Source organism: Chamaea fasciata, unplaced genomic scaffold (genome assembly GCF_029207755.1).
Source record: "Chamaea fasciata isolate MVZ Bird 193981 ecotype frontalis unplaced genomic scaffold, bChaFas1.0.hap1 SCAF_10, whole genome shotgun sequence".
Classification (NCBI taxonomy): Eukaryota; Metazoa; Chordata; class Aves; order Passeriformes; family Sylviidae; genus Chamaea; species Chamaea fasciata.
In genome coordinates, this window is record NW_027094095.1 from 320651 (window position 1) to 347295 (window position 26645).

The 26645-nt window shown below is 42.6% G+C and overlaps 1 protein-coding gene and 1 long non-coding RNA gene across 2 annotated transcripts; both read left to right on the forward strand.

The window, feature by feature from the left end:
• Positions 1-432: 432 nt before the first annotated feature.
• On the forward strand, positions 433-2334 carry LOC136294884 (inhibitor of nuclear factor kappa-B kinase subunit beta-like). The gene is made up of 5 exons (XM_066193073.1): positions 433-439; positions 792-915; positions 1169-1320; positions 1912-2021; positions 2278-2334. The coding sequence occupies exons 2-4, from the start codon at positions 860-862 to the stop codon at positions 1995-1997; spliced, it is 294 nt and encodes a 97-aa protein (XP_066049170.1). The 5' UTR covers positions 433-439; positions 792-859; the 3' UTR covers positions 1998-2021; positions 2278-2334.
• Positions 2335-3430: 1096 nt separating this feature from the next.
• LOC136294339 (uncharacterized) lies at positions 3431-5941 on the forward strand. Its single transcript, XR_010722381.1, has 3 exons — positions 3431-3601; positions 4320-4410; positions 4944-5941. It is a non-coding gene; the product is annotated as an uncharacterized lncRNA (long non-coding RNA).
• The last annotated feature ends 20704 nt before the right edge of the window (positions 5942-26645 follow it).

The following is a 26645-nucleotide window of genomic DNA, read 5'->3' on the forward strand; positions in this document are numbered from 1 at the left end:
AGGAACTAGTGCAGGAAGCAGGACTTGAATTGTTTTCTCAGAAGTTGGTCACTAAACATACAGCTGATGGCAAGGTGAGTCTCGGTATTCCCTTTCTTGAGTTTGAGTGAATCAGAAGTCACTGCACTCGCTTTGGGATCACAGCACTCCCTGCTGTTGTGGCATGCTTTTGTCATGGTAACCTCACAGACCTAACAGCCACTGTAGCGTAGGCAGCCTGTTGCCTTTGGTGCTCTGTGTTTGGTTGAGGAGGACTCTTCTGTTTGTGGTGTTGCCAAGGCTTGCTCTTCCCAAGAAAACCTGGTTGGGTCTTTTGTCTTCTGCAGGTGAATGATACTGCAGCAACAGACACAGACCTTCTCTTCCTCTTTGATAACAAGAAAATTTCCTGAGGCTCAGGTGGCCTTGCGTCCTCATCCAGAAAGTGTTGGCTGCATCCGTAAGGACTCCTCTGGCATGAATATGAAGGGCGGGCCGGGGTCAGTGTTGAGAGGGGCGTCTGTGTTTTGTGGTCTGTATCATGCACAGAGTAGAGGGAGCTTTTGCGTATTGGGACTGAAGAAGCAGTAAAATGGACTGTCATTCATTCAGTTTATCAGAATAACTAAAAAAGGGAGGTGTTTGATTTTGACATGCTAGGGGAGCTGCACAGGGGTTATCCAGCTCTAGGCTTTGCAGGCAGTAACATGCCCCTCAAAGGAGCAGTGTTTTGGTCTGTTTTGTGATAACACAGTATTCCTGCTTCACGCTGATATGTCCATTTCCCTTTCTCCCACCTCCTTTGTTTTCAGTTCAGGATCCAAAGAAGAATCTCCACTTTTTCCAGTTGCGCAAAGTGTGGGGTCAGATCTGGCAGACGATGCGGATGTTGAAAGAGGACTGTAATCGGCTTCAGCAGGGGCAGCGAGCAGCCATGTACGGTGGCCGTTTCTCCACAATACTTATCTCTGTCTTTGTGCGCTGGTGGAAGGGAAGACAGAAATGGGACCCTGTTGGAATGGGGAAGCCCGTGATTGGAGCTGTATGCAATTCATGAAAAGTGGAGAGTTAGCCCTTTGGCACAACTGCATTTGTCCTCACCGCTGTCTCAAGTATCTGTTTTGGATGTAAATGAAAGCCTGGTGGATTTCTACTTTCAGAGGCTAATAGGACCTTCTTGTCCTTGCAGGATGAACCTGTTGCGTTACAATAGTACCCTCTGGAAGACGAAGAATTCTATGGCCTCCCTTTCTCAGCAGCTGAAAGCAAAGCTGGACTTCTTTAAAACAAGCATCCAAATTGACCTGGAAAAGTATAAAGAGCAGATTGAGTTTGGAATTAGTGAGTATAGAATCTGGCAAACAGGTCTTTTCATGACTCTTATCCTCACAAAAACACCTGCCTCTTTCTCTGTGAACCTGAGAAAGCCAGTCACTCTTCTTTGATTCCTGTAGCTTCTGAGAAGCTGCTGTTTGTCTGGAAAGGGATGTAGCAAGCTGTGGAACTTTGTGGGCGGGTATGTTTCTAAATCTAACTGCTAGTCATAAAGAGGTTTGTTTTTGTTATCTCTCCCCTCCTCCCCCTTTAGCTTCATTGTCCCTGCCTTAAATAGAAGCCCCTTGTATCTGCACTGATGTCAGATTTCACATTGCCTTGGTTTGTGTGGCACAATTTTTGTCCATTATTAGTACTACATGAAGCTCATTCTGTTGTAAGGCTTAGGGGGAAACGGGAGATCTTGGCGAAGCCCCAGAAACGTCTTGGAATTTCCTTGAATTGAAACGACTCATTTGTCTTTGGCCAAGGCTGCTGTTTGCATCTTGTTGGTTTGTTTAGAATTAAGAATGAGAAAGGAAGAACCAGTGTGAGTGTGTGTGGTAGTGTCTCTAGGTATGAGACTGTTGTGTTGCTTATGTTCTACCCTGCTTTCAGGAAGATGGTGTGGAGCAGGTAGTGAAGAGGATGATGGCCCTGCAGACAGACATCGTGGACCTGCAGAGAAGCCCTCTAGGTCGTAAACAAGGAGGAACACTGGAGGATTTGTGAGTTGAACTACCTTGAGCTTCAGATGCAGGAGTGTTTCTGGCTAAGCTTACTCACTAGAGGACAGTGAAAGGGCTGTTTCTTCCACCCAAATTGTGGGGGACTGGGAGCACTTTAACACTAAAGATGTTTTTTGACTCATCTGTCATTGTTCTGAAATGGCAGACAGGTATAGAAAAGTTTTGAGTTCTCAAACTATTTGTTCCATGTTTTGGTTCTTTGGAAATCCTTTTCTTTCCTGCTTTTTTCTTCTAGAGAAGAACAAGCCAGAGAGCTGTACTGAAGACTCAGAGAAGAGCCAAGAGGTAAAAGACGCTTTAGCTCGAGGTCAGCTTGCTTTGTGTCTAACTTTGGAGATGTAGTAAGGATCACTGAGAAAACCATCTGACTTCTAGGCCTGCCCAGACACTAGCAGCACATGGGCTCTCCTGGATTGCCTTTTCTCGAGAGGGAAGTCAGGGAGTCAGTTTCACACTAGGCCAGCCTTCCTTTCTTGGTGCTTTGTGAGCTGTTCTCGAAACTCCTCTGGAGCTCTTCTCAGAGCAGGCTGTTGCCACAAGCAGCAACCAACCTTTCTGGGTAGAAAGGATGAAAGACACGACTGTTCCTTTGATGCAGTCCCAACTCTCCTTTTCAAGTTCTTTAAATTTTGAAGAAGGTGGCTAAAATTCAGTGTAATTCATCCCACTCAAACTCACATATCCTGAACTTTGGCTGTTTCAGGATTAAAGCAGTAGTGGAAATGAGCCGCTAAGAATCTTCTCACTCTGTCCTATAAACCGACCTTTCTGTGTAATATTGGCTCTCATTCCAGATCAGAGGACAGGCGGTGACAGCCAGGAAATAGTACGACTGCTTCTACAGGCAATCCAGACCTTTGAAAAAGAAGTTTGAGTCATTTATGCTCAGCTCAGGTGAGCTTTGCACATTTTATTCAGAGTTGAGAGAAGGTATTTTCTCTTCCAGCAAGAGAAGGTTTAAAACTCATTGCATATGGCTCTTGAGATCTTGCAGTGTTAACAGAAAATAATTAACTTCAGAACTGTTCTCCTACTGCAGTGGCCCATGTGTGATCTGATTAGTTTTTATTTTTTTAATAGTAAAACTGTAGTTTGCAAACAGAAGGCATTGGAATTGTTCCCCAGAGTGGAGAAAGTGATGAATCTGATGAGTGAAGATGAGGAAACAGTTGTTAGGCTTCAGGAGAAACGACAGAAAGAACTGTGGAACTTGCTGAAAATTGCTTGTGTAAGTAAAATAAGAACTCCCCTTTAACCTGAGAATATGGTTTGTAGCACAGGCTACTGAAACAATAGTAAATTGAGTGTATCCTATGGTTCTTTTCTTTCTTTTGAATCAGTATGAAAGCCAAGTTCCAGGTTGTCTCATATTCCCGGCTGCTGAAAACTAGTGGGAACAATTGCACTCTGAATATTCTGTGTTTTCTTCAGAGTAAAGTGCGTGGTCCTGTTACTGGCAGTCCAGAGAGCGTGAACACATCCCGTCTTGGTAGCTCAGGTCAACTGCTGCTGCAAGTCCCTTCTGGAACATTCAATTTATCAGAATCTGTAAGAAAAAGGTGAGGCAAAGTCTGGAGTTCTTCGGCTGCTAATGCCACCACTACAAAGCTAGTCTTCCTGCTTTGTGAAATAATGGCACACAGAGTTTCTCATATATTTACACTTTGTGTTCAGCTTGCGTTGTCAGCAGCCTTAGTTTACTTGGTAGTTAAGACTTCCTGGGGCTTTCAGATTTTCCATATGAAAATTGGGTATCATGTATGGCTTCACTTCCCCCAGCCTCAGTAACAAAAGTGGTTTTTTGGTTTTCTTCCTTTAATCTGAGATGGTTGGGCTCACTTGGAAGTACACTGCCAGCAAGAACTGTTGAAGTATTGTCATGTAAGGTCGCAGTAGCTGAGCTGTGTCATTGAGACTGCTGCATGCGTAGTTCCGGCTTGCTTAAATGAACTGGGTTACCACTTGGAATGAAAGACCTTGGTTTGTTTCTTTGCCTGTTGCCCCATCCTTAAGTTTATAGGCTACTCAGCTTTTCCTCTAGCAACAGTGGTTCCACCTAATAAGAACCCAGTTCCATCTTGGAATACATTTCCTTTCCCCCATTTAGTAAATCAGGGGCTGCCACCAACTTTTCAAGTTGCAGTATGAATTACAAGCCTATGACCTGACTAACTTCAGTGTTCTGCAGCGTATCTGCCAGAAGTATTTCTTGATGACAGAGGCAGCATCTCTTTAAACTGCCACAGAAATTAATAGTGTAATAATTGCCCCTTTCAGTGAGGAGCTGCTGCTGGAATCTCGGAAACTTTGTAGCCAACTAGAAAATGTGATGCGTGACACAATGAAGGATCAAGAGCAGAGTTTCTTGGTAATGTATTCACTCTTCTGTAAATGGACTAAGGAAGTGCCTGGCTTCGAAGTTCTGAATGTGCAACTTTGCCACCACTAACACAGCTAAATGAAATCTGCATTTTACTCATGGCCAAGGGGGAGAGTAGGAGATGCACAGAGATAGGAAGCACCGGTTCCCTCATAATCTGCCGCCTGACTTACTCTGCTTGCCAAAACTGGGAGCCACATGCTGGGAACTTGCTGCGCTAAACAGTAAGGGATGGGGCAAAGCACTTGGCTGTTGTACAAAACTACTGCAAAACTGCACACAAATTTGGGATGAGCGGGTGTCAGGGATCCTTAATTTAACAATGCAGAATATTGAAGAGAGAGTAAAATACTGGAGAGTGCAAATAGGTTGTTTCCTTAACAGCAGTCACGTGGCTCATCATGAAATTGACCAACTTGTTCCCAGTAAATTTTTTATAACTCTTAGCACACTTTACCATTATTTTAGAAAAAGCTCAACTGTAGCCTGGTGTTGAATTTCATTTATTCTTTCGGCTCTAGACTGGAGCTGGCTGCAGCTTCAGGTAGAAGAAACAAACAATCCAGAACAAACCCAGATGTAGAATCACTCTGGTTGCCTCTGAAGCCATGCTGCTTTGGGAAGCCAACTGTGAAAAGCTGCTGCCTCTGAGAAGGGAATATCAACTGCCTTCTACTGTCACCAGCTGCTTATGTGATACATATGGCTTAGCTTTTAGTATCCACTTCTCAGACACTTTTTCACAAAGATACACTAGGGAATGCCTGTTCTAACTGCTTGGAGAATGTTCTTAATTGTGCCTTAAGACAGCAGATCTCTGTCCTGATACGTCTTCCCTTGGGCATCGCCTGTGGCTGTTTTGCTGCATTTTGGGCTTTCTAATGAACAATGGACAAGGTATACCCAGTCACTGGTAGATGTCACCTTCCTAATGAACTGTGAACTTAATTGCTTAACTTTGCTGATTTGCACTTTTTTTCTTTAAGTGTAATGGTTGTACTTACCTAATACTTGTTTCCTGTATGGGAACAAAATTATCTAAAACATGTAAACTTTTGGTTTGCTCTTGTTGATGCGCTCAATAACACTATAATGGAAAAAGCTGCTTTCACTGTGCAGGTCTCTAAAACGTGAGAGGTGTAAGAATGTTAGCCTAGAAACCAAAGAAGGAAATCTTCAGTGTACAGGTATCGTGTAACAAAGCATTTGCAGATTATCTATTAACCATGCTTAAAGTTGCATGAAAAGATGAAAAAAAGACCAAAAACCCCAGCTGGATGGAACCTTGGTGAGAGTCAACACACACCAACCTTGTGTTCTGACTGTGACCAATTTATTTCCTTCTGTTCTAACCCCAAATTTCCACTACAACACAGAGACCTCCTTTTATAAAAGGCTGTGAAGTATAGGACATGCAAAATGCAATACAATAATGGGGAGAGGTTGGATTTTCTTTTGGTTTTTTTGGAACAGATTTAAAATACAGGAAACTGAAATGTGGCACAAACATCACAACTTCCATGCATGCCTTCAAGTGTCTTCCTTTGTTGTGCTGGCACACTCTGGACTTCAGCAGTGGGTTAAAGTCATTCTTGGGCAGAGTAGAAAGTTCACACTTCTTCAAATTTCTGAGTAATATTAAGGCTGAAATGCACCGGGTACACTTTTCCTTCATCTTCCAGAGCACCACCAGTTGTTTTACTTAAAGCTGTGTTAGGCTTCCAGCTCAAGTCCCAGCTCAATTTTGTGACCTCCAGCACTGAAATTCTTGACATCAATCAAGCCTGAGAGGGTCAGCTTTACACCTACAAAAGCAAGTCACGAGAACCATCATGCACTGACATCCCAGTACAGTGCTCTTCCTCAGGTCCTTGACCTCACTAATGTGGCTTAGTTGCCACAGGAACTTGCATCCATAGACATCCTTTAGTTCTCTGAGTCTGCGTAGACTTCTAGCTCCTTTGTTCATCTAGTCTGTTCTTAAGATGACAGTGAATTAAACCATAGTGTAGTACTTAACACCATTTGCTGCTACCAGTGAGAACTGCGTACCAGATCGAAGGGCATGAGTGTAACCAATTCCAATGAGGCTGGCATTGTTCACTTTAGCCTATAGGAAAAAAAAAATCACAGTATTTATAAACTGTGTAAGTATTCATACAGAAGTATCCCAGTCCCCTGAGAAGGTGGCCTATGCATTAACACTCTTGAGCTACTTGGAGACCAACCTCTCTTAGAAGCATGTTCCAATCTTTTCCTTTTCTCAGGAGTTTTCAGCTTAAGCAAATGGTGCAAATTCTGCCTTCAGAGAATGCCATGCTGTTTTTCACTGCCTCCTCTATTATGTCTTTATATCTTTTAAAGAGCTACTTACTGCAGTCCCTCAGAGCCTGTCTTGTTCACATCACTCAGGAGTGATTTTCTTTTTTCTTCTAATGAGCAAGAAATACATGAATATGCAATCCCCTTTTTGCATTACTAAGTTTTGAGCTCTTAACAACAGTATTTCTCATGTTCAATTTTGGTTCAGTGGTCCTGGAACTAATTGTTGTTTTGAAACATAAATGCTTGCTACTTCAGTTCTTGGTCTTAAAACACACACGTCAGCTAACTTTCAACGGTTAACTTACTGTTAGGAGAAGGCTGTAAGCTCAGGTAAACTTCCACCATTGTAATTATAATATGGTTTTACATTATGGATTTAAGAATTCAAAGGACACTTTCATTGTCTTTTAAAAGACATTTTTCAGCACAGTAGCATGCTATTCCAAGCACACTAGTCAGACTATTTCACTATGGACAAAATTATATTTAAGATTTCTTTTCCTCCATAAGTTCACAAGTACGATGTGTGAGGTCCCAATTTAAATTTGAACCACAACAGAAGCCACAGTTCGCAATCTACCATACTTCCTCAGTAACTAGTTCAGGCAACTGCTTCATTACAAATTTTCAGTATTTAGGGGAGCTTGAAATACTCATTTCTGCAACAAAATTCTTACCACAACGGAAGTCTTCTCATCCATTTGGTACTTTCCAGCAATACCAAAACGTGTGTTGTTACTGCCAGCAGTCCATGCAAGATTGACTGATGTCTCAACCTTATTAGTAACCTTCTGATAAACAGACCCACCAAACTCAGTGCCGTCATTCCTGTTTGTAATAGATGCAAGTGTGTCAGGCCTTGCTTTGTTTAGTAACTCTTTAGATTAACCCTTCCCCACAATGATTTGACATTATCTCCTAAAATGAACCAAGAGATCCAATACTTCCCTGAACCCAGGCTCACTACTTCCTAGCTGGAGCTGGCAGACTCCTGCTCCTATTTTTTTTTTGCACAAAGCATGTTTTGCTTGCAGAACGGAACAAGACTTGCCAGAGACCTACAGTTTAAGGTTCTGACAAAAAAAACCAAACCAAGCAAACCAAAACCAAAACCAACCCACCCAGATAACCTGGTTGCTTGTCTCAAGTAAGCCAGTGTGCAGTAACACATAAAGGAGACTTCAGTTATGAGAATAAGACTGAAAACAATGTTGTTGCGTTATAATCATTTAAATACACCATCTTCAGAGCGTCTCAGGCCACCTGAATGCCAAGACTAGGGCTACGCAGCGATGACAGCTGGACACAAACACAATGCCACGCATGCCTTTCTCCTTCATCGTGGGCATTTCTGAGGGAGAAAGTTTCTGTGTGGAGAGTGTGATTGATAACTGGCTAGCTGCAAAAGGTCACGTAGACATGAGGGAGCTTTGCTGAGCACACAGGCACTCTCATGAGAACCAGCAAGGCAGCAAGCTTCTCATGTCCTTGAGCACAGCTGGGATACGATAACAAGACCTTGTAGCTGAAAGATATGAGAGAGAAGCACGGTAAAACAAAAACTTACTCAAACTGTGTAACCACAAAGAAATGTAGAAAGAGGCGTAGCTGACTTTTAGTCTGAGCACCAATCCTGAGCTTAACTTTTGCAATATGCATGAGCTTATTAGTGTTATTATAAAAGCATTGTGTGAATTATCAATAAATGAGATTTGCCGAACACTCATATTGAGTGCTATATTTCTCCCGCCGCAGATTTCCCACAAGAACAGACTTTCCAGTTCTTAAAATCTTCTTAGTAGGAGCTGTGATGGTGCACTTTGTGTAAATTGTGGTCAATTCTGTCTCCTAATAGCTGGCATCTTCAGATTCTACTGGCAGTGTTGGGAATATCTTTTCAAGAGTTGAGAAGGAAAGTGTCTTTTAAGGATTCTGATCTTCCAGTGTGATGCGTAGATACCAGTCAACATGTAGACTGATGACAGGCACAGACAGTATTCTTGGCAATTGCTTAGAAAATAAACAAAACATCAGGCAGTAGAATAATCCTGTCAACAAGGAGGATAACAGTAACTTTTCCAAGGGACAAATGTCAATGTCACTTTCAGTTACATTGCAGGAAAAAATGATAAAAGAAATGGGTGTGACCCAGAATTCCCACAGCCTAGAGGATATGTGAGTACCAGTTTGGCTGAAATGACTGTTGCTTGTCATTCCCCAGTGACAGTTTGGGGAAGTCATCACAGGCTCTTTTAATTTATGAATACTGATGTGTATAAGTCAGGTGTCGGTATATGTATTTTCACATCCTTTTTTTTGCTTTTTCCATTGTGCAGCAGGTAATCTCAGAACAGCAGTGGCTGTGCTGAAGCAATATAAGTAGTAATCTCTGATTTTTTCCAATGATGTTTGATTGCCAAGTGATATCCTCAACAAAGTTGGTCAGACCCTCTCAGTCCTACTCCTTGTAGCTACTGAGTACTGAGATTGTAGAAGGCCTTACTGAAGCTGACAGAAGTAATTTTCATTGCCTTCAGTGACTTTTCAATTGGGCTGAAAGTGCTGGTTGGTCTCAAAAATACTTTGTGAGCTTTGATCTAATGAGTGGAGACCAGTGGTAAATCAAAATGGAAGGAAGAGCTTTGTGGGCAGAATGCAGTACAGGTTAATTTGCTTTTTCAAATTCTAACTTATTTAAATTTTACATCAGAAGTTGTGGAGGTCTAAATCCCTACTACCACCTTAAGGTATCTCTGCCTCATCATTGCTTAAGACACTGACTGAATGCACATAGTTTAATTTAAAGTTGATTGCATTTAACAACAGAATTTTTTAAAGCCTTTAGTCATGTAATAATGGTAGATAGCGCTTCATTTAGTCAAGAATGACCCGATACAGTTATCTATCATTTACATTAGCAATGTTGAACCGACAGTAAATTCAATTAATTCTTCAATTTTATGCTCTTAATATTTAAAAACCTGAATCCACTTTAAAATCAATTTGCATTATTTTGAGGATGTGATTCTTAATGTTAAGCTCCTATTAAATCCGCATTTTCTCTACTCTAAGGTTGCTTTGAATTTTTTTGTCATGTTTTTGTGGAATGTTGGTCTTAAGCAGTTTTTGTGGGTTTGTCTGTGACTTAAGGAGCTCTCTATTGGATGCTGATCTATGCAGTTGAAATAGAACACTGGAAAAACATGATTTATAACAAGTGTTCTCATAGCAGACCAGGAGGTTGGGTTGATATTTCTTCTTCTTCCATCAAGGAACACCCGTGGCTGTGGGCTATAATTTATAACAACAGTGTTGCTTTGACCGGTTTTGGTTACTGTGGGCTTGTTTTCAGGAATGATGAGTATGTAGTTATCCCATCTTGAAAGAAATACATAGCACATGTGTTTATTTGGATTAATTTGTATGGTTTTATATCACAGTTGGTAGAAAGCTGGAAGAAAAGCCCAAGAGTAAAGGAATAAAGGAGGCAAACCAAACAACTGAGGGTTGTGACTGTGGTTAAAGTCCCTTATGAATTCTGAGTGCTCCAGCACCGGTTTTCTGTGAGTCACTCTTTGAAGCTGCCTCATCATTTTGTTATATATATTCCAATATATGTCCGTCCTGTCAGACCCTAGAGAGAACACTTGCAGTGAGTAATTTCAGGTCTGAGTGCCACAAGCAGGCTGCTGAGAAAGCTGGCCCAGCCTTTTTTGTTCTTGGTGTTTCTGATGGTTTGAGCTGCAAGTTCACTCAGTTGAGCTGCTCTGTGCTCCAGCTCTGTTTCTTTAGTGATGCTGCAATACTTGCTGCACGGCAACTCAATTGGAAAACAAAGAAATTAATGATACAGACAGAAGATCTGTTCCCAAAGCAGGGTGAAATTCTGGTGGAAGGGCTTCTGCTGCTTGAATTTTAAACACTGTGCTGTGAAACCTCTGACGTCATCTGTGGGTTAGTGGTTGTATCACCTGGGATAGTCCATCCAGGCCCTGTTGATGCAAACGTGCTTTTCACTGGTGCTGCTCCCTATTTTGGAGAATATCTGAAAATAAGGTGTGAGCAAGTACTGAAAATTTCAATTTTTGCTCCTATTTACCCACTTGCCTGCTGGTTTAATTTTGAAGTAGGGTGTCAGATAGAATCTGTCTAATGGCAGTGGTGTAAAAAGCATGCCTTCAGTTCCAAACTGAAACCCCTTGCAGTCAGCAGATGTCCCAGCTCAAGGAAAATGGGTTGCAAGCCCAAAACATTCACTTTCCCTGCCTCATTTCTAATGGTCTTACCAAGGAAATAGCCAGACTTGGATTGTGCTTACTCTTTGCAATGAAGAAGTTGTTGATGCTGCGTTTTCATGCTCCCATCGTCGTTGTACTCCAAATGTCTGTTCTGTGGAATGGGCAGGATTAGGCTGTTTAAGACAAAGCCACTCCACATTTACAGTGCCTGTAAGGTCCATAGTAAGAGCCCTAAATAGAAGTATCATTTTCAAGATGCCTTCTATTTTACAAGCAGCCAAACAGAAAATGAAACCCTGGGTTGAATTGTAGTCTTCCTGAAGGAAGTGTCAAAGCCTAACAAGAGAGCTTGACCCAACTTTGTACTTGTTGTTGAGTGAAATAAACTTTAATTCTTAATGAATCCAAACACTGTTAATGAATCCAATACTACTACTTTACTGAAAAAAGCTGTAATTACTGGACAATCCCCTGATTTTCAGCTGCTGTAAATCACTCTATCTTCACAGAATGGAGAGGGGCACTTCATTTAACAACACTGAAGAATTAAGACAGGGAAATGGCATAAAAATCAGAAAGGATCTTAGAATCAGGGGAAACAGAGTAATGAAAAACATATAAAGTTGGGCGTTGCTTCTGTGAAAAGACAAGTTGTACATCCATGTACATGTAGCTGCATTAAGGAAAAGCGTTAGTATTCAAGCCGAATGATGTCATGGGAAAACCGATTTGTTTTTTTTAAGCATGCAAAACTTCTGTCAGTTGAAAGGCGATAAGAACAGCATATTAATCAATTTGCCTCCTTACCTGTTGTTTTGTGAAGTAGTTAGGATTGCTGGCATTTGCCATCTGGAATTTTATGCCAGTGGCAGATCCCTGACTGTGATGGTAGAAGGGTAAGGACCTCATCCAAATGCATCAACAGGAATAGTGTCTCACTGTGAAACTGCCAAGTATTTCAGACCGGTGCCTAATAATGCAAAACCTTGTTGTAAATATGTGTGAAGTGTAATTTATCTAATGTAATTATGAGATGTTTAGAGCCAGTCATTTGAAATAGACTCCACTTCTCTGTTAACTTTTGACATTGGAAAGACTGTAATCATGTTGCAGACCATCAGCCCTTGGATTAAAATTTCAACCTACAGTGAGCTTCAAACTGCTTTGCATTTACCCTTAGAAGAAAAGGGAGGTTGAATAATTTTTGTTACGTTGATTTATCTTAGGAAAATGGGTGTCAAGGTTCTGAATTACAGTAATTATTGTAAGCATGTAAAATATTATCAACTACAAGATCCACATGATGTGGTGTGGATGGATTAGTGCACATGCTAAGACCAATTTGAGAACATTTCAATTTTTGCTACGTTTGCGAGGGCTAGTTACATCCACTTAAAATACAGATTGGCTCTAAAATGGCAGTGGTTTGCAGGTCCTAAGTGTTAGGACTTTGGTTAAAGCAAAAGGAACAAAATAATTCTTTTTCTTTTAGCTTGTCATGCAGTTTGTGCTAAGGCTTTCAGTAGTACTTTATTGTGACAGCTCATTTTCCTTTTCATTTGATGCCCTCATATACACCTTGTCACTCTATTAAACTAGAAAGATTTAGTTTCTTAAAGAGCCTTCAGTGAAACTGTTATAAAGCCTTTTCTCAAAACAACAAATACGGAGCCTGAACACATGAGATTACATTGTTTTAGTTTATGTTGCTTTTTTGAGGAAATAAAAACAGGAGAGAGCAAGAGTTTATTGCTTAATAAGTATCAGCTATTATCATCAAAAGGGTTCATAATTTTGAGTTTCATTTTTATTTTGACCAGAACACTTTTAGATAATAAATGTTGCAATTGAATCTTGTTTTTTTTAGGAAGTTGTTAAAACAAGCTAAATGCTTTCCATTTATGGATAACAAACTGATGCTCTAAGTTTAGGAATTACTGTGCCAAAATTTGAGTATTTCTTTGATTTCCTTGTAACCCATAAAACTGACTGTTTCTGGGTATTCTGGGACCTTTGAACTAGGGGTCTTACCTCAGGTGGGATGTCAAAAGAATATATAGATTGTGATGCTGTTTTCTCTCCATTACTAGGAGCAGTTTTTGATCCGGGCAAGTTGTGATTCAGACAATGCCGCTAGATTTCTACTTGAGAATCTGCCTTTTGTGGCCTGTTTTATGGGTATTTTCACTTTTTTCATTGCAAGTTTTTAGGATTTTCTAAGTGTGTGTTTATAAAAAAGCAGCACCCAAATTAATTGCATCTTATCAGTACGTAAGAACTACTTTATGGCATTTTAACCTGAAAACGCTATGATAGCGTGTGTGGAAATGGAATTTAACTCACTTGGCGGACTTGAAATATATCCCTAAGCAGTAATTGCAATATCTTTTCAAATTCTCGAGCAGGAAACCAACCTTTTTCTAAATGGAATTTTTATGAACTGTTTTAAGGACTGTTTACTGGAAAGCTGCCTAATCACTGCATTTCCTGGGTAGTGACTGAAATATGTGTGCTGAATTAGTAGCAGGAAGATGCTCAACTACTCTGGCAGGGAAGAGTTGATACTGCTTTTGCTAATGCATGTAAATCACAGAGAAAATTCTGAATATGGAGAAAATTTTTATCAATAGCCCCATTTAATTGTATCCTTCATTTGAACGGTGCCTTGCTTCAGCGATTTTTAAGCAAATTTTTGAGACTATTTTTTTAAGTGGTAGAAGTAATAATTAAAACCCGTCCATGAAAAGATTTGGGAATACATTTAATTGATAGAAAGATTAGGTATATCAGGGGAAAAATCCACGTTGCTGGCATTCTTCTGGTTTTGGGTCTTGGCGAAGGAACTAAAATGGGTTAAGAGGAAATTGCTTGTTCCACAGTGTGCTGTGTGTGGCTTCCTGGGGATTTTACCTTTACGGTGAGTGTTCCTCTGAACACAATGAAGCTGCAGGCGTGTGCTAAATCCAGTTAAGGAGATTTCCAGTCTAGTCTTTTGGCTCTGGAAGAGTCCCTAACTGTGCACCTGGGACATAGGATTGTCCAAAAGTGTCCCCATTGCACATTGCAAGGAATCCTGGTCTTCATTCTGCTGGTTTAGTTTGATGTTTCCATATTCTTCTAAAAAAGAATCATTGCTTTCTGTCCAGTGCCTGCATTCACAGCTGTCTGGTTTTTACCTTTTCTTCAGCTGCCTCTTCTCCACACAAGTGCCCTTGTCTACTTAACTCTTTCTTTTATGGCAGCTGTTCAATAGCTGGAGTTAAACTTCTTGCCCTACTCTGAATTTCCAATTTCCCGTTTGAGGATGAGGCAATCACCGCTGACTTCCCAGAGGGCACTCCTTCGCTTAGTTATCCAGCTCTTAGCAGCTTTGAAAGGGACAGAGAAATGGAAGGGAGTAGCTTTGGTTCATAAATATTTTTGCATTAATGATAATTAAAGTTAAGGTCAATGACTGTAGTACAGATGACTACCAATAGTGCTTTATAGCCCCTTTGGGAACTGAAATTATGTGAAATAATTCAAAATAGCCTCCCTCGAATGGTTATTCTGTGAGCAGCAGTAGCTCTGTTTTAAGGCTGGCGTGGTGTCAGGAGGTCTCTGGGCATACCAGGAGTTTCAGGTTGCTCACTTTTCTGTTATTTTTGCCCATCTCCAAGTGTTTCCATTCTACATTCGGTCTTCCCGAAAATATTTGTGTGTCTTCCTTCATTTGGACATTGCAAAGCATGACTGCTTTTGTGGAGGACTTTTCACCCTTTCCCGGTCTTGTGCCTTTTGTTTCTTTTGGATGTAAATCCAAGCAAGCTGCCAGACTTTTACATCTTATTGGGATTTAGCAGTGGTGTCAGCGAGTACAAAAAAGAGTTCAACATGTTTTATTGTTATCAAAAGCATTTCCAGGAGTGGGAATGAGGGACAGGAATCCAGGGCACAGGGATGGTGGATCCCTGCTTATCTCTGTAGTATTTTAGAGTGTGTTTCAGTGTATCCCTGAACCTCTTTTGCAAATATTGTTAAAAAGGCAGTGCTTCCCCAAAGCAAGAAATGAACCCGGGAAAAATAATCTCACAGTCTGTCTTGGTTTGGGAAGACAGGTATTTGCTAGGTAATAAAAAAAAACAACAACTGCAGTTTCCTTTGGGATGGAGAGTGTAAATCCCCCCTTCACCCCTTTTTTTTCTTTTTCAATTATAAATTTAAAATCAGAGGCTCTTAGGCAAAGATTTGGGAAATAGGAATAGCAGTTCTTTACTAGTATGTATTACAAAGCAAGCAAACACAAAAAAACCCCCACCAAACAACTACAGCATTAATGACAAACGAAAACAGTACCAAGAACTTTGAGGGCTTTGTTTCACAAAACCCAGGGCAGTTTGGTTTCGGTGTCCCTGCAGGATCCTCAGAGCACCAAGCTGAAAACAGTGGAAAAGTCCCGGGCTGGTCGCTGGGATGGCAGGGTGTCCCGGCAGGCAGGGGCAGGATGTCCCGGCAGCGCAGGGGGTGCAGGGTCACGCTGCAGCAAGAGGAGCAGCGCCGAAGGAGCCGAAGGCGAGGCCGTGCCTGGACCAGCTCCCGCGGGTGAAGGGAAAACTCAGGATTCAGGCCGAACCGGTGATAGTAGATTTCCCAGGACTGGATCCCTTTGGCCACAGTGAAACTCCTCCAGCCAGCAACAGCCGTTCTCTCCCTCCCTGAACGCCGGAAAAAGAAGAGCTGGCAGCTGTCTCAAGCTTTGTCTTTTACTTGCATTTTCTCCTTCTTCCACCTTTGTCCACCTCTTTGTTTTGGTTAAGTACTCTTAAGTATCCAACGCTTGGTTTCTTTGGTAACTTATGGGGAAAAAATTCTTTAGAGAAAGAAGGAACAAACCTAACCCCCAACATTATCCATCCCGAATTTTTTTTCCATACGAACATATTACATTGAGTTTTAACTGTTAAAATACATATATATAAATATGTATGCAAATATGGATACAGTTACATTGTCATGGGTAGTTCACTTCAAAACAAGGTCCATTTGAGGTATACATTGGGTCTCTCTATCTTTTTGCATCACTCACTAGGTGCAACCTGGTCCCTGAGCGAAGACAACCTCACGGATGGGATTGTCTTTGCTGGAGGCAGGATTAATCCAAACAGTTTTTCTCAGCATACTTCTCATGTGTACTACTGGAACTTTATTTTTTTTTGTCGTTTGCAAGGGCTCAGATTGGGCAGGACCTGCTCGGTTGGTGGAACCTCGAGTGTTCACCAACCAGGTGGCCTTTGCTAAATTAATATCTCAATTCTTGAAGGCTCTCCTACCCAGTGCCTTCAAGGTAGTTTTAAGCAGGCCATTGCACTGTTCAACTTTTCTGGCCGCTGGTACACGATAAGGAATATGGTACACTTACTTGATGCTATGTTTTCTAGCCCAGGTGCTTATAAGACTATTCTTGAAATGGGTCTCATTGTCCGACTCGATTCTCTCAGGGGTGCCATGTCTCTACAGGACTTGTTTTTCCAGGCCCAGGATGGTGTTCTGGGCAGTAGCATGAGGCACAGGGTAGGTCTCCAACCATCCAGTGGTGGCTTCCACTATGGTTAGCACATAGCGCTTGCCCTGGCGGGTTTGGGGAAGGGTGATGTAGTCAATTTGCCAGGCTTCTTTATATTTATATTTGGACTACCGTTTACCACACCATAAGGGCTTCACTGGCTTGGCTTGCTTGATTGCAGCACATGTCTCACAGTCATGGATAACCTGAGAAATACTGTCCATGGTTAAATCCACCCCTCGGTTTCGGGCCCACTTATAGGTGGCATCTCTGCCCTGATGACTCGAGGCATCATGGGCCCGTTGAGCTAGGAACAACTTTCTTTTGTGTTGCTAATCTAAATCTATCTTTGACACTTCTATTTTGGCAGCTTGATCTACCTGCTTGTTGTTTTGGTGTTCCTCATTAGCCCGACTCTTGGGAACATGGGCATCTACATGGCAGACTTTCACAGGCAGCTTCTCTACACGAGTGGCAACGTCTTTCTATTCATCAGCAGCTCAGATTGGTTTTTTCTGACGCTGCCAGTTGGCCTTTTTCTACTTTTCCAGCCAGCCCCACAGAGCATTGGCTACTATTTACGAATCAGTGTAGAGGTAGAGCTTTGGCTACTTTTTTTTTTTCAGCGATGTTAAGGGATAATTGAACAGCTTGGAGTTCAGCAAGTTGACTTGATTTCTTTTCTCCTTCAGTGGCTTCTGCAACTTGTCATGTGGGGCTCTATATGGCTGCTTTTTACTTATGGTTCATTCTTACAATGCGACAGGAACCGTCAGTGAAAAGAGCGTAGTGTGTTTCTTTTGCCGGCAGTTGGTTGTACGGAGGAGCTTCTTCAGCCCGTGTCACTTGTTCTTGCTTTTCTTCATCCGTGAGACTAAAGTTTTCTTTTTCTGGCTAGTTTGTAATTATCTCTATAATCCTAGGGCGATTTGGGTTTCTAATACGGGCACGCTGTGTGATGAGGGCAATCCATTTGCTTTATGTGGCGTCGGTGGCATGGTGGGTGGAGGGAGCCTTTCCTTTAAACATCCACCCCAGCACTGGTAGTCGGGGTGCCAAGAGGAGTTGTGCTTTTGTGTCAATCACTTTTGAGGCAGCTTGAACTCTTTCATAGGCGGCCAAGATCTCTTTCTTTGTGGGAGTGTAGTTGGCTTCAGATCCTCTGTAACTTCGACTTCAGAATCTCAGTGGTCGGCCTCAGGTCTTTTAGGCACTTTTTGCTAAAGGCTCCAGGACAAACTGTTGTTTCCGGCTGCAGAGTAAAGCACATTTTTCACATCTGGTCTTGTTCTGACTGGGCCAAGGGCTACTACATGAGCAATCTTTTGCTTGATCTGGGCAAAGGGGTGTTGCTGTTCAGGGCCTTAGTGGAAATTGGTTTTTTTTGTTGGTAACCAGGTAGAGAGGGCTCACGATCTGACTGTACTCAGGAATGTGCATCTTCTAAAAACTTATGGCTCTTAGGAAAGCTTGTGTTTCCTATTTGCTGGTCGGTGGGGACATTGCTGTGATCTTATCAACGACCTCAGTGGGGATCTGCCGCCGTCCATCTTGCCACTTTACTCCTAGGGACTGGATCTGTCTGGCAGGTTCTTTGACTTTGCTTTTTTTGATGGCAAACCCGGCTTTTAGCAGAATCTGGATGATCCTCTCTCCTTTCTCGAACACTTCAGCTGCAGTCTTTCCCCACACAATGATGTCATCGATGTACTGTAGATGTTCTGGAGCCTCACCCTTCTCCAGTGCAGCCTGGATCAGCCCATGGCAGATGGTGGGGCTGTGTTTCCACCCCTGGGGCAGCCGGTTCCAGGTGTACTGCACGCCCCTCCAGGTGAAAGCAAACTGAGGCCTGCATTCTGCAGCCAGAGGAATGGAGAAAAATGCATTGGCGATGTCAATAGTGGCATACCACCTCGCTGCCTTGGACTCCAGCTCGTACTGAAGTTCCAGCATGTCCGGCACAGCAGCGCTCAGCGGTGGAGTCACTTCATTCAATGTACGGTAGTCCACAGTCAGTCTCCATTCTCCATCAGACTTGCGCACAGGCCAGATTGAGCTGTTGAAGGGTGAGTGGGTTTTGCTGACCACCTCTTGGCTCTCCAGCTCACGGATCATTTTGTGGATGGGGATCACGGCGTTTTGATTTGTCTGATACTGCTGATGGTGCACCGTCGAGGTGGCAACAAGTACTTGTTGTTCTTTTACCTTCAGGAGTCCCACTGCAGATGGGTTCTCTGATAGTCTCGGCAAGGTGTTCAACTGCTTAATGTTCTCTGTCTCCACAGCAGCTATTCCAAAAGCTTATCTGAGTCTTTTATGGTCTTTATAATATCCATTCTTGAGGAAGTCTATGCCCAGAATACACGGAGCCTCTGGGCCGGTCACAATCGGAAGTTTCTGACACTTTTTCCTGGTCAGGCTCACTTTGGCTTCAATCAGAGTCAATTTTTGTGATCCTCTCGTCACCTCGGCAATGGAAATCGGTTCTGCCCTCAAATGTCCCGATGGCATTAGAATACACTGCGACCTAGTATTTACTAAAGTTTCATATTTTTGTGGTTCTGATGTGCTAGGCAACCGAATTTACACAGTCCAAAAAACTCGATTTTCTCGTGCCTCTTCCTGGCTAGAGGCAAGGCTCCTTTAGCACTGGTTATTATTCTCTTCTTGGACATACATGGTAGAGGTTCCTTCGAGGGAATCTGACACAGCATTCTCACTTCCGTAATACTTGGCAGCTTGCTCATGGGAGGCTGAGGCTACTTTCATTCTAGTGGAACTCTCTCTGTTGGTGTTTCTCTCTTTGAGCTCACGTACCCGTGCTGCCAGGACAGAACTAGGTTTCCGATGCCATGCTCCCATGTCCTCCTCGTGGTCTCGCAAATAAAACCACAGGTCAGCTCGAGGGGTGTGCCCTCTCTCTCTCGCTGGGGAATGTTGGGCTCTAATTTTGGGGCTTGTGACTCGCACCGGTGCTACATGGGAACTGTTTCTTCTCATCTCCTCTCTTATTTTTTTCATCTCTTCTTCGAGTTCTTTCACCACTGCAGAGACATGAGCCTGCATTGGGCCACTGACCATACTTTCATAATTTCCGGGCTTGTTGGCAACAGAACCTACTGTCTTTCGGTTATCCTCAGCATTAATTGTTGCGATGAATGTGGCGTATTGAGATGGTCCATGAGTTGCTAGATTCTACATGTGCCCTGTGCATCTAATCTTGTCGGGGTTATTATCATGCTGTCTGGTCTTTTTAAAAAGTACTTCTAACACTGCCACTTCTCTCAACTGTTGGATTTCTTCTTCAAGGGTCTTCCATCGCATTTTATGGTTGTGCTCTTGCATTTTGTCTCTGTGGACAAATCTCTCTCTCACACTTATTAGAAGTCGTTTCCAAAGGGAAAGGGGCTTTTGTTCTCTAACAAATACCTGATTTATACCTGAGTCCTGGGTCAAGGGTCCCAAATTCCTTGCTTCAGCACTATCCAGTTGTACACTTGTACCCATAAGGTCCCAGACTCGAAGTAGCCAGGCTGTATAAGCCTCACGTCCTCGTCGTACAATATCTTTTTGCAGATTACGTAGACTTTCGTACGTCAGGGACTCAGTGATGATCTCAACCTGTGGCTCTTCTGTGGATTGTGAGGACCCTCCTTTCTTATCCTTAATACCAGAATCTGACGATTTCACTTTACACTTCCTTGTTTCCACAGGGGCGACTGCTGCTGGCTGTGACTGCCCTTGTGGTTCAGCTGGAACTTGGACAGTTGTAACGTCTGTGGGTTCCACTGCTGCACCATCAGTCTCCGCCTTCTCGGGGCAGGGGGAGAGTTTTTCATGAGCTGGGGAAATATACTCCCTCAGCATCTGGCCCATCTCTTTTACCAGAACTTCAACCCAATCCGGTTGGGTCCTTTCTGAGGCAGGCTGTGGGGCAGAGTCAGGCTCTGGGGTATCATCCCTATTCTGTGGAGTAGGTATCAGGGTGGTTATCTAGGTCAATCTTTTCTTATCTCTGAATGCTAAATAGAATACGCATATTAGCATTCAAAGAGGATTTAAACTCTTCAAAAACTGGTGAGGCAGACCCAAAGGGATGGGTAAAGGGTTGGGAAAAAAACTCTCTCGGTGTCATTTCCTCACAGTAGGTACTATTGTTAAAGTAACTCCAAAAACACACAGTTAGTGTACAATAGCCCTGAATCCATGTGCCTGCCTTCCAGAGGAAATTAAAAATCCATGAGTTCTTCACTTTATTAAGCTATAAAATAAACTGGATGACAGTCACAGTAGCCTTAGTTATAGGGCCCATGTTTAGATAAGGGCCTGCAAATGGAAGGAATACAGCCACAATCACATGCGATCCAAACTAGGGTAAGTTAGACCACATGATGCTGCTTAATGAGGTTTTTATATCCAACGCACACAAAAGAAAATACTAGGTTAGTTAAGAACCGCTATTTCTCTTCCTTTTTCTCAGTGCCCTCAAGCCCCACATTGGGTACCAAAATCTGTCTTGGTTTGGGAAGACAGGTATCTGCCAGGTAATAAAAAAAAAAAAAAACAACAACAACTGCAGTTTCCTTTAGGATGGAGAGTGTAAACCCCCCCTCAACCCCTTTTTTTTTTCTTTTTTCAATTATAAATTTACAATCAGAGGCTCTTAGGCAAAGATTTGGGAAATAGGAATAGTAGTTCTTTACTAGTGTGTATTACAAAGCAAACAAACACAAAAAAAAAAAAAAACCCTGGGGGAGGAAAAGGTGAGGAGAAGCTCCCCAGGGAATATTGCAGAGGAATCTCCAGTTCCAGAAGTACAAAAAGTGCTCAGCCTCAGGAATTTATCCCAGCTCAGGAACAGCAATAACCTCTCCAAGCCTGAACAATGTGAAAACCGATTTATTTTTTAAGACTTAGTGACTGAAAACCAATAAAAAGAGTTAATGCAAGGACTGGATTTTGCTTCCGGAGGGAAAAGCCTTGAATTCCATGCTGGAACTCATCCTTTTCCCATCATTTCGGTGGGAAGTTCCTTGCTGAACAGGGACTTCCCAGGGCTCCTACAGAGTGCGCTTTGCTTTGCTTTAATTCCTCCTGGAGGTAATTGGATCAATTATCTCTGACCCGAGCTGAGCTTGCTGTAAAGGGGCAGGAGGTTTGTGGAGCCCCAGGAATGGGGAATATTCCTGGGATACTCCAGGAAATGTTCCTGGGATGGCTCCAGGGAATCCTGGTGTGCCACAAAAAGCTCAGGAGCCTTTGACGTTTGTTTGGCTGCAGGGAGAGGAGTCCGTTAGAATCAAAAATGTTGCATTTGATGTAGAATATCCTGAATTTCATTGTTTCAATCTAAGCAGAACTCCCAATCTCAAAGCTTGGTTTTAAAAGAGATTTTTGTGCAGTGGAGATTTTTTTGACGTGCCTGGAAAATTCTCATCTTCCCGAGGGACATTTTGGGTGAAAGTTCTGGATTCTGGAGGACAATGAGGGGACCCAACGGAGCAGTTTGGGAGCTCCCTGTCCCCCTGAGCTGTCCTGGTCCTTTCTGGGCTCCTCGGTACCAGCCCTGAGGCTTTGATTGGACGCTTTCCTTGTGAATTTGGGGTAGTTTTTAAAGAAAACCTTTCGTTGGACACTGTCATCCGTGCTTTTTGGTTGTTGTGGGTTCTGGTGTTGCTTTTGGAGGCTTTGGGAAGGGAACTTTATCCCAAGAAATCCTCCCTTTTCCAGGGACCTCTCACTAGAGGTCAGCACTGCCGTGCTGCCGGCTCGGGAATGTTGGATGGTTGGGATTAAACCCGCCGAGGCTGCAGCTGCTGGGGCTTGTTTGGGTGCCTGATGTGCACCAGCCTTGGTCCTGGCACGGGGTGTCCATCCTGGGGTGTCCATCCCTGGCAGTGTCCAAGGCCGGGCTGGACAATAACTCTGAGGAGCTGAACCCCGAGACTCATCCTTGTCTCCTGGGAGTTTTTACTGCCCTCCGTGCTGCCTGCACCTGCACTGCAAGGAGGGCAGGATTTTATGGCCCCTCTAAAGTCCTGTACACAGCTTTTCCTGCATTTGCTGCTGCTAAACACAGCCTTTGTGGGATCATATGGCACTTTAAGTGCTCTGATTTACAGAGAGGCAGCAACTCCATCTGTAATAAACATCCTAAAGCTGAGTTTAAGAGCGATCCACTGTATTTATTTGGCACATAAACACTCCCCTGCAAGGCATGTGCCTGAACTCACAGGAACATCACGGGCACAGCAAGGTCACAGCCAAGGTGAAGGTGACAGGGGAGAAAGGCAAATCTTGGGAATCAGCAAATGGAAAACCGTCCTTTTCTCCTGGTAAATATTCCGGATACGTGGCTGAGATTTCTTCCTCTCTGATAAAGAGCCTGGTGTTACACAGAACAAGAAAAAGACAACCCCAGGCTCGGTTTAGCTTTAGCTTTCCAAAGTGATGCGTTTTATCTGTGGATAGAAATTGTTTCCCTGGAATTAGGAAACTCCAGGTGGCTCTGCGAGGTCAATTATCTTTGAGCTCCCTCAAGTGGCACTGAAACCTTGGGGTTTGTCACAGAAATCCTCGAGTTTCTTACCAAAAATCCTCGAGTTTGTCCTAGAAATTCTCGAGTTTGTCATAGAGATCCTGGAGTTTGTCATAAAAATCCTCGAGTTTGTCATAGAAATCTTGGAGTTCGCAATAGAAATCCTCGAGTTTGTCACTGCAATCCTCAACTTTGTCACAGAAACCCTCGAGTTTTGTACAAAACCCCTCGAGTTTGTCATTGAATTCCTTGAGTTGGTCCCTGAAACTTCCCAATTTGTTGCACAACTCCTTTCCTAACGAAGCCCTGTCATTCGAGCCCGTGTTTTTCACAGCAGCTATAGCAAACGGAGATGCTCGGGTTTCCAGGAATTGAAACCACTTCAGAGCAGTTGAAGGTGATCCATTTAATAACACAGTTCTCTTCTGACACATCTCTGAAAAGACACAGATCAAGGGAAATGAAGCGTTTTATGTCCAAGAGGAGTTTGCAGCTGATTCCCAACATGATACCTGTGTGTTGTGAGAAGTTGTTTTGACTTTTTTTTTTTTTTCTTCTGTGGTTCCTTCTCAAATTCATGCCAGAGTCGCTGGAAAGTGAACGTGTTGTTCAACGTCTCAGGTAAAACTCAGCCCTTTGCTTTCTACACCTTGAAAAGGTAAATAAATCCTCTGGCTTCAATCCAGAAGTTTTTTAACGTGGTTTTGCCTCGTTAAAAGCACATTTTATTGAAGAAGAACATCTTTTTAATCAGAAAGCAATTGATGTGCACACAGGATTCAGGTAGTTTTTGGTGTAAGGTGATGAAATTTGATAGCAGACTGGAGCTTTTCACAGTTCAAAAAAAATAGCTTTTTCAAGGGTTTGAATAATATGGCAAGAACCTTTTGGAGCAAAGAACTCAAGAACAAAATGACTTTGGAGAAGAGAAAACTTGCAGTGTTTGAAGGATCTACAGGGAAACCGGAGTGGGAGTGTTCATCAGGGACTGCCAGGACAGGAGGGAATTCATTTCCACTGTGTGAAAAACGAGCTCCACTCTCTTTTCAAATGTTTATGAGTTGAATAAAAATTAAAGACAGACAATTAGGAGACATAAGAGCAAACGTTTCAGCTGGGGTGCTTCACCGGAAAGCACACACCCTTCTCTTTTCAATGGCTGTGTTTTTAAGGATTGCTGTTTTACATATTCAATAGATATTAAAACTTTTTGTTTGCTTGTTTAAAGTTTTGCTAATTATCTTATTTGATCAATTTGTTTGTGGGCCTTTTTATTGTGTTTGGTAGCATGGGTTTTGGCTGGTTTTATTTTGATAGAGAAACTAGAAATCCAGCAGCTTTTATGTAGGGTGACGACCTCTCCCTCATAATTGTTGGCTTGGTCAGTCTCAGATGTCACAAAGAAAAAAATGAATTTTTCTACTATTCACACTCTGTCCCAATCAGAAAATAACTCATCAGCTTTCTAAAGATTGACATTTATCTTTACATTGACACTTCTGGGAGGAATGACAGGTTTGTCTTTACAAACAAACTCTGGGTCTGCTGCTGGATGAAACCAGCACTGAGAGAGAAAAGAAACAATGGGAAGGATCCCACTGATTGATGAATGGAAAAGAAGATGTTTGCCTTCACAAACAAACGGTGGGTTTGCTGATAAATGAAAATGGATGTTGAAAGATGAAAGAAACATTGGGGAAACCCCATAAATTCCATAAAAATTCAAAGTTTAAAGGGGGTTGTATGTTAAGGAGGAATTTTGGGTATTGGGCACTCTGGGAAGTATGTAGCTCTCAAGTACCTCAGGAAATGGGGGAAGAGAGGGAAACTTCTGCTTCTGCCCCAGCCCAGGGACATTTGTTATTTCTATCACCTGCTAGTTTGACACCATGAACCATTCTGGTTTTACCTAAGACGTGAATCATGAGCATTGTGGTGCTTTTTTATCCACAATGTCCTGTTAAGAGCAAGAACACGCTGTTCTTACAGCTGGGATGGTGGCTGTTCTACACCATTGATTCCACACTGCATGACTAAAGACAATCTCTCCTTTTCCTTACTAAGCTGAAGCTACAGCTTAGTGCAAATAGGTGTTAAAAGAGAATGAATGCAATAATCCCCCTTTTCTTTTTTGGTCGGTTGTGGATACCCCCTTGAAGAATCCAGAACAACTCCAAACTGTTGTGCATACAATGAAGAAAAGGGAACACTAAATTCCCTTTGGATGATGAGGTTGATGAGGTTAGAAAACCTGTTTGAATCACTGTCACTGTTTCTCACCACATCTAATGTAACTAACAAGAAATTCAGCTGACTTTCTCTGTGAAAAACACAGTTCATTTTTTGTTAAAATTTTAAAAGTTTAATAATAAACAATAAGACAAGAAGAGGCATAAGAAAAGCAAAATGACAGACATCTGGGTGCCTGGTGTTTCCACTCAAGGCACGGCTTGCCAACAAAGGACCTTTAAATACCATAGGTATGGCATATTCATACATTTCATCCGCGATTTAAACATTCCTTTTGACTTTAGGTGTTTCTGCTTAATTGCAACTTTTCTCCCCCGCCATTCTTTCCTGCACATAAAGTTTTTGTGGCTCCACAAAGTCGCAAATCTCTTGATAACCAAGGCAATAAATTCTTCTTGTTGGAGTCCTAGGTGTCCTTGCTGTTATGTCTATCCACATGAGATGCTGTGAGGAATTTCTTAATTGCTTCTCCCATTTGTTTTGTTTGTTTGTTTGTTTTTTAGTTTTGGTTCTTTTATTTTTATTTTTTGAGCTAGTTACAAAAAGCATCTGCTATAGCCTAAAAACTGTGTTTATCCCACTACTACAAGAGGGTATATTACTATCGCATAACTTTCTACCATAACACATCTAAGATTCATTTTCATATTTGTAAAAAGCCAAACACTTAGTATGTATTTATAACAACACTGAGGCAGTTTTGCAATGAAGCAGCAGCGTGTCATGGTGCTAAATAGGAATTTGGCATTACCTCTAATGTTCACTGCTACAAAGTATAGCAGGACACAGCAAGGCAGACTGGGTTAGCACAGTCATTCCTCCCCTCCCCTTCCTCCTGCCCATCCCATTGTCTCCTCTGCAGAAGATGCAGGCTATGAAAACAAGGCAAGGTTGTTACCCATTTTTCTTCTGCCACAGGACTTGTTAGACACTGTGTTTTTTCAAAGGACTGCATGTGCCTCTCCCCAGCTTGCTTCTTTCTCATTCTACAAAAGAAGAGAGCTGAAGGAGTTTCAGGCATGTGAGTGCCTGACCTCTCTTTCCCTCTAAAGTCTCTGCCTCCCAAAGCCCTGGTTACCTGCTGTGCTTTGGCATGAGAGCCATTCCAGCCCGAAACACAAGGGCAGTGGACTTCAACTGCAAAGCCTCTCTCTGCAATGGGATTGCTTTGAGCCTGCAGCCTCCATGGGCAAGGGCTTTGTGGGGCAGGGGCCATCACAGCCTGTGCCCTGCACACAGAGCCAGGAAAAGGAGCAGATCCTGCTGGCTTCTGCTGCTGCTGATCCTAGCAGCAACTCCCCTGGGAGTTCCCCCAGGGAACTTCACACCA